Source organism: Morus notabilis, unplaced genomic scaffold (assembly GCF_000414095.1).
Source record: "Morus notabilis unplaced genomic scaffold, ASM41409v2 Scaffold951, whole genome shotgun sequence".
In the NCBI taxonomy this organism is placed as follows: domain Eukaryota; kingdom Viridiplantae; phylum Streptophyta; class Magnoliopsida; order Rosales; family Moraceae; genus Morus; species Morus notabilis.
Window position 1 is genome coordinate 169402 of NW_010367036.1, and position 8472 is coordinate 177873.

The 8472-nt window shown below is 35.5% G+C and overlaps 1 protein-coding gene across 1 annotated transcript; it reads left to right on the forward strand.

The window, feature by feature from the left end:
- The first annotated feature begins 3043 nt into the window (after window positions 1–3043).
- On the forward strand, window positions 3044–4549 carry LOC112094215 (protein FAR1-RELATED SEQUENCE 5-like). The gene is made up of 3 exons (XM_024174570.1): window positions 3044–3244; window positions 3333–3976; window positions 4168–4549. Exons 1-3 carry the CDS (start codon window positions 3044–3046, stop codon window positions 4547–4549), a joined length of 1227 nt encoding a protein of 408 aa, XP_024030338.1.
- The last annotated feature ends 3923 nt before the right edge of the window (window positions 4550–8472 follow it).

Consider the following 8472-nt stretch of genomic DNA (forward strand, 5'->3'; position numbering starts at 1 on the left):
ATAATTTTTACATATATTAATATATATTTTGTATGTATCTTATACCTATAATAAAATATTTTATAGATTTAAAATTATATATAATCAATAAAACGTTATCAGTGCGCGCATGCTTTTGTCTGAGTGCGTGCGCCGTGCGCAAACTTTTGCGCTGATTAGAGTAGCAGCCATAATTCTAAACCACAACTGAATAAGAAAACACACACACACACACACACACACACACACACACACACACACACATAGGAATTGTCTTTAGTCCGAACCTTGGAATTGTGCTGAACAATGAAAACTGACCGTTGGATATGAAATTGACGTCTCAGATTTAAGGAGAAATTGCCTCTCATTGTTCTAAATTAATGTGACCGTCAGATTGAAATTTGTACGGTGTAGATGAAAATTTTGTTTCTCAAAAGCTATCTCCTTTCTCAAACGCAGAGCACTCCCGAACCCACTTCGCCCTCGACATCCCTCAACCTTCATCGAGCTCCATTGACCTCCTCTGCAGCCACATCAGCTCCGGCGACTTTTGACAGGCGGACGAGGCCGCGTCCCTACAACTCGGAACTCCCACAAGCAAATCCACTTCTATCTCCTCCTCCACCCTGACATTTCCTCTCTCCTCAAACACCACCACTTCATCCTCTGTCTCCACTGCCGCTTCCTCGACCACCTCCGCAGGGATCTTGCTGGAGGCGACTTCTGACAGCCCGATGAAGAGATGTGCCGCCTAACGACCAGTCCCACAACCAAACCCACTACTCTCTCCTCCACCCTAACATTTTCTCTCCCCTCAAACACCACCAGTTCATCTTCTCCGCCGCCACTTCGTTGACCCGTGTGAAGATCGACGGGATACTCACGAGGTAATCTTCCAAACACTTTAAATTGTACAACATTTGTAAAAAAGAACTTAATTATACCTCTATTGTAGACTCCAATTATCTGTAAAATGAAAAATTTGGTTAAAAAGTCCCCTGTTCTCCAAAGATCGTGTTCTCAGCCTAGTGAAAGACCTTGGGAATGCAACTGAAAAGAACAAGAAGGAAGCCAAACGTGAGCTAGTGTGTGTTGAGTGTATTCCCCTAGACTAGTGCCGAACGGAGTGTTTGATGTTCATTACTTTCCGACTATTTTATGTAGCTAAAATCAAAGAAAATGTTATCTAAACTAGAATATTCATGTGAGTCATGAACATGTACTTTTGGTATTAGTAGTGCATGCATGTTAATGCATGGTAAAGCCTATGACGTATCAAATTGACATGCCATGTTTTGGTTTTTGTGTAATGCAATCAAAAGTCAATATTATAGCATATGTGTTAACCATAAGGATTTTGTTTCTTAATTGCTTTTTATAAGATAACGGTATTACGGATAGCATGTACTGTGACACAGTATATTTAAGGTGACCAGATAAGCCACAATAATATTATACAAACTTTAATGATTAGGTTGCATTAAACGTGTTATTGTTTGGACTTCTAAAAGGCCATTGCATTTTTTGTTGTAAAATAATGTTCTTCTAATTTTGAAAGGTCATTGCATTTTCCGTTGTAAAATAATGTTCTCCTAATTTTGACACATATATTTTGTAAATGTCCTCAACTTGTAATGTACAATATGTTAAGCATAACATTTCTTCCGAGGAAAATTGGCCTCATACCTGGTTAATTTTTAAATTCCCCAAAAGTAGTCCATCGGACTCAGGTTATATATGGGATAAAATTGGGAACACTTTAGAATACTCGGCTCATGTGATTCATAGAGCATTTGGAATTTAATGCTCAAACTCACGTGCTGCCCATTATCAGTGGATAGGTGTAATACACATGACAAAAAGACACCACAAAAGGTTTGCTACTTTTCTTAAACGTGGTCATATATGAGATGAACACAATTGGTTTGGTACAACCAATTGTTGCATTTAAATAGGATCATAAACCGTGGGAGAACCCAAAAACACCATTAATCTATCTGGCCATTAACTAAAGAAATTGCGGCTATTTCGGAGAAGCGTGCAGTGATTCTAAGTAAACTTGTTTCTACAAAGGCTGTTGCAAGGTATATTAGAGCATTACTTTCGTCTCCAAAGGTTGTTTAAGCAAATTGGCTACGACTACAGGTACACTGCTAATTACAATACGATTCAGAAGTCTCATTGTCTATGTTTTCTCATTCCTTATGTCCATTTTAAAGTTTAAAATCGTTTTCTCCGCATAAACTCTTTGCAAATTGTTTGCTTCATTCATGGCTACACTACACATTAACCAAAATAAAATACGGCCCTTAACAATAAAAACGTTGAAGTTGATAGTTGCAATATTGAGTCTATGCATGTTCACTTACAACAAAAATAATTATGTAATGGGAGCACTTAATTCACTCTTGGTCTCCTTTATTTGCAGAATAGACCACAACAGTCAAAGATGGTGTGGCCAGATTTCTCTACCACTTTAGACTTGACTAAAACGCCTTGGGATTTGCTACCAGAAGACTTACTTGGGATGGAACTTGATATGGAATAACTAAGGGATAACTTCTACAAGTTATACTCGAAACATATAGGCTTCAGTTACAGGAAGGATAGTACTAGAAAGGAAAAGGATGGTGATCGTTGCGATAGACGGTGGTGCTGCTCGAGACAGGGTTTTAGGAGATGGAAGTGGTTGGAACTAGAACACCGCTCAAGAGCGGCGGCGTCTGAAACACATTGTGGGTGCGAAGCTAGTATTCGGGTAGTAAGAAGCAAAACTACAAATAAGTGGGTATGTAGACATTTCAACCCTAACCATAACCACGAATGTGCGTCACCACAAGAAATTAAATTTCTCAGATCAAATCATAATCTCACTGATGATGTTGTTGCAAGGTGTGAGTCAATGAAATTGGCTGGCATGAAAAATGTCCAAATAATAGACTTTATTGCCTTAGAATTGGGGGGACACGACAAGCTCCCTTTCCTTGAAAAGGACATCCATAATAAGCTAATGCGAGTGCGTATGGCAAAGGACCAACATTAAAACATCACAGACTCAGATGGCATGATTGGTTACATTAGATGCTTGGCGAGGAACCATGGCGAGGACTTTTACTACGTCTACAATGCAGATGAAGAAAATAGATTGTATAACATAATGTGGTCGGACGGGGTTTCGAGGATAGATTACGCGGTCTTTGGTAATGTCTTGGCCCTCGACACAACCTACAGGACTAACAAATACCACAAGCCTTTGCTTTTGCTAGTTGGTGTGAACAACCACTGGAGGACAACAGTGTTTGACAGCTCTCCTTGTTGACGAAACAGTTGATACATTTGTATGGGTTCTACAGATGTTTCTTCAAGGAATGAATAATAGGAAGCCAAAAGTTGTCGTTACTGACGGTGACAATGCCATGAAGAATGCCATAACGCAAGTCTTTCCGGAATCTAAGCACAGGCTATGCGGATGGCATCTAATGGAGAACGTAGCGAATAATGTGAAGGATATAAACTTCAAGTGGGACTTCAAGGAAATTATGTACGGATACTACTCCGAACCTGAGTTTCTCGATATGTGGCATTCTTTGATTCTAGCATACGAACTGGAGAACAACTACTGGGCAACATGTATGTTTGAAAAAAGGGAGAGCTGGGCCGAAACCTATTTGCGTGGCAACTTCTGTGCAGGCATGCGAACCACTCAACATAGCGAGTCGATGAATAGAATAATCAGACAATTGGTCGACAGTACGAAGTCTCTCACGGACTTTGTATCTTTGGTTGACCACGCCATTAACAAGCTGCGCCACAAAGATTTGCAGGATGACTTCTCCACCAGACACAGTACTCCTTCTTTACGACATGCATATATTCTAAACCCATACTATCAACACGCTGCCTCTTTATTCACAAGAAGAATTTATACGAAAAAGGTCTCTCATGAAATAAAGCTCATACATGCATACACTGTTAGGCAAGTTGATGAGATAGATAGGTATATAAATTTCTCAATCATCAAGTTTCCAAACATAGACTCAGAGCACAATGTTATACTCGCATCTCTGACGGTCATCTAACATGCAATTGCTTACTCTTCGAGACTGATGGATATCCATGCAGACACATATTTTCAGTTATGAAGTTTTTAAACATAACAAGAATTCCAGATTCGCTTGTTCTGTCCAGGTGGGCTGTTCATGCAAAGGCCCAATTCCAAACACGATATCAAACTAATAACGAGGTCCCACAGGAGATATTAGAACTAACTAGGTCCTACAGGGATCCACCTCTTGTGAGGCAACAAGAGTCTATTGATGAAATCAATCCGTTTGAAGTATTGAAAGATCCTATTGTTGTTCAAAACAAGGGAACGGTAAGGCGGCCGCAAGTAGGGCCGAGTGCTCAGGAAGAATTGGGTTTGGAAAGATTAAAAAGGAAGTGTGCCATGTGTAAGGGCCATGGGCACAACAAACAAACATGTCCGTTAAAGAAAGACAAGGCCAAAACTATGCTGACTTGTTCAGAAGGGAACGACGACAGCACACACCCGACACAAATGTCTTTGTAAAATATATGCTCCTCCCAATAGTGCTACCGCCCTCACATGAATACCAAACACGAGGGATTTACTATCTCCTTTGGACAACAATCCGATTCACTACTTAGTACATCCAAAAGTAGGATGCTTATCCTTTGAAAGGCAAATAACATATATCAAGCTATATACTTAACACGTATCTGTTTTGTCTTTAGTAAACATTCCTAATGAAATAACATTTTTATTTGTTTCAACACTTCATCATTATCTAGTATATTTGCGTGGCTGTATTAGCCATTTTCTTAGCTGATGTTAATATCCAAACAAGTGAAGGAACTTATTCAAATGAAAATCAAGCCAATGTCATGCATTATGCCATGACCTCTAAAGGGGAGCAATTTCATGCTTGTGGTCATTTGTAATGTCTTCTTCTTAGAAAAAAAAAATATTCTAAAAATCAAATTTTACAACTTATATTGAACAACAACTACAGTTACGTCAACATGTTTTTTTTGAGTATACAAGCAAACTACAATACAACTTCTATTGAACAACAACTAATAAGTCATTGTACACATTACTAGGTTAGTTATTCACTTATTTATAAGGCAATATGCTGGAATGACTTTCCAACAAAGTGAAATTAGCAAAATGACCTTATTCTATTTTTCATGAAGAAAGACATTTACTCATTCTTTGTAAAATGAGGTCATTTTGCAAATAAAAATTTTTGAAAAGTTATTTTACTAATAAAACTTTTCAAAAGAGTTATTTTTACAAAGGCCTCCTTATTTATACAAAATTTTACATGTCTTAGACAACGAATATGTTATATATTCACTTAATTTAAATAAGAAATGCATGTATACTGTCGTTTCCTATAGCAAAACGTAAAAAAAAAGAAACTTATACAACAAATCAGCCACTATACATATTAATACGTTATGTGTTCACTTAATTTCTATAAAAAATACATGTTTCGAAGATTAATATACATTGTCGTTTTAACATATACATCTTTACATGTAAATATACACACCTTTCATATAAATATACACGAAAACAGTAGAATTATACATATGCCGTTTCAGTACGCCAAACAGTGCGCGCCGGATTAAAGACCTTGCATATATATATATATATATAGTAAAAAAAAACGGTTGGAGTTTTTGTGCTTCTTGTTTTAAGCTTGTTTCTCCATTTGGCGGCCGACAGTCTCTATCCTGCTTTTAAGGTCCTCTGCCCTACATTAGAAAATCTCCAATTCTAAAATTACAATAATCTCTCCACCCGAAGGTTTATAAATTTTCTAATCAAATTAAAAAAAATAACATATATAACCAATCTATAAAATCATATAATTAACTATTAAATCCATCATCTATACATTCAGCACATGAATTAAAATATGAACATCCATAAATGTAAAGTGCCTACCCATCACATACATACATAATTAAATATAACATATTTGATATTAACATTGATTATCACATAATTAGTACATAAATTAATATAGTCTATAGACCGCTCAAATATCAATAGTTAGTTTCCGAAACGATTTTGGATGCGGAAGCATGCATCTAACAAATCGTGTATAACAAAAATTTTCAAAAAACTTTCAAAAAACTCTATAGAATATATTAATTTATATACGAATAAATTAATCTAATTAATTTATTTACCTAACAAACGATTAGGTCGATAACATGAGTTCTTTGACCACGAACAATACTCACTCCAAGCTTTCTAGGAAAGTCTAAATCTTTCTCGTCTAGTCCTTGATACCTCCAAGAGCTAGAGTGTGGGCACTAATTTTAGATTATAGAATTGATCACTCGCTAATTTTCTCTTCCACCAATATCAACGCATGTGTAAGGTGGAACCGGGAATAGGAGAACTTTTTTTCTCTTTTCTCTCAGGTTATATGGCTGCCACTAGAATGTTACACGCTATCTAACAAATGTGACACGCCCGTAACAGCTATGTTACACTCCTATGACATAGGAGAAAGGAGAAAATTGTGTTCTCTAATTTTCTATTATCTCCTATTTATAGAGTCCTAGAAGGACCCCTTTACTTTAACTTGAGGACAAAACAATAGATAATTGGTTACCACTTTATTTTAAATTTCATTTAAAATATAGTTTACCATTTAATTTTGGAAACAAAATTCTCTTCCTTCCTTATCTACTATGGCCGGTCACACCATACGGATATCTCCCTGTGGTTGGTGCAAATATCAAGCAGGAGGAGGAGATAAATTTCTACTTTTATCCAGTTTTTAATTTTAGCTAAAATTAGAATCTAAATAAATCCAAACTTTAATTTTCTTTTGGATTTAATTGGAAAACTTGTCAAACAAGTAAACCGAAAATTTTGGAGAGCAACCAATTGAATCCCAGTGGGATTCTCCCTGTGCTACACGCCCCTTGCATCTCCCCGTGCCTGGGTGTGTTGCCTCATGTAGTTCTACCACAGTGTGTTCTAAAATTAATTTAATTAAATAATCACATTATTTATTTTGAGTGATATTAAATCATAATAATTCACATTGTCTTACAAATTTACAAGAATGACATGCGGACTCATGGATCTATAATTCTGAGGTCTAATAAAATTAATAATTAATTGAACTCTTTAATTAATTAATTAATTCTATTAATTCTAAAAGGTACTCCACTGAAAACTTAGAATTGCACTCTCGAAATTATAGACATAATTTACTTCCAAGAACTTGAAGTGTCCATTTGATATAGTCATTATATATAGATCAATCATCTATAAATAATTCATAATTAAAGCCAGCTGAAATTCGTTAACCCCTCTAATTACATCTTTATCCTTATGTACCATTGATTCTCTAATGGATGGTGATTCATAAAACAAATTCATGAATCGGAGCTCCTACTAGTACAAGTACCGAATCAACAAGAAAATTATTTATCTGCTTCTTTCTCAAGAAGGTTTGGATTTCATCTTGTATATTAACATTCCCAATTACTCACTTCATCATGTCTCCAAGATACAAGTAATAGGATTTAGAATCTCAAAATCTGTACCAAGTAAGTCAAAAGACACAAATCTATAAATAGGAGTCTGGTAATAACTCAGGATTAAGATCATTCTATATATGACCATCGGTATACTCAATTCGAATTTCTATACTTATCAAAAATTATCAAAAATTCAAATCATGTCTGTGTCCCAATTCCATATAATCACATTTTGTATAATACACTCATCCAACATCCCTCCATATTAACAGTGCGGATAACACCGTTCCATTCTTAATGGGAATAACATATATTATTATTGTTTTAATTAAAGAATCCGAAACTTTAATTAACTTCATTATGACACATTTCAATATTTAAGGCTACATAAATAATCACGGAATTTTCAATTCACATAATATTAAATAATATATATACATAAATAATGAAATTTCTCTTTTATTAGATAAATAATAAGATTTTTCATTACATCCCATGGTTTTAGGACACCATTCCCAACAGTTGGAGCATCCTCAAAAGGAGGTATTGAATTTCTCCTATCAATTTGCTCTATAGTGGTCATCAAGTGTCGGACCATATCAGTATAGGGAATTTAACTGCGCTTGCATCTACACTGGGTTTGGCTAAGGCATGTTTAGGGCTGGAACTTCATTCCTAACTACTGTAACACCCTGAAGAATTAATTGAGATTAATTAAGGTAATTGAGATTATTAGTGTGCCAATCTGATTTAATTAATTGAGTTTAAATAATTCTAAGGTATTTAAATTATTCACAGTAATTTATTTAATCCAGAAGTGTGTATGGGCGCATTTCTGGACTGTTATATTTTACAGATGTCACTTTCTTTTATTTTTCTTTTCTTTTCTTTTCTTTTTCTTTTTCCTTTCTTTTCCTTCCTTTTCTTTTTCTTTCCCGTGCATTTCTCTCTCTCTCT

What these genes read in the sequence shown, in the direction of transcription:
- LOC112094215 (XM_024174570.1), top strand. Translation starts at nt 3,044, where the DNA reads ATGATTGGTTACATTAGATGCTTGGCGAGGAACCATGGCGAGGACTTT. An exon ending in ACAAGCCTTTGCTTTTGCTA is followed by an intron (nt 3,245 to 3,332) that starts GTTGGTGTGAAC and finishes TGGGTTCTACAG; the next exon opens with ATGTTTCTTCAAGGAATGAA. An exon ending in CAAGTTGATGAGATAGATAG is followed by an intron (nt 3,977 to 4,167) that starts GTATATAAATTT and finishes TGTTCTGTCCAG; the next exon opens with GTGGGCTGTTCATGCAAAGG.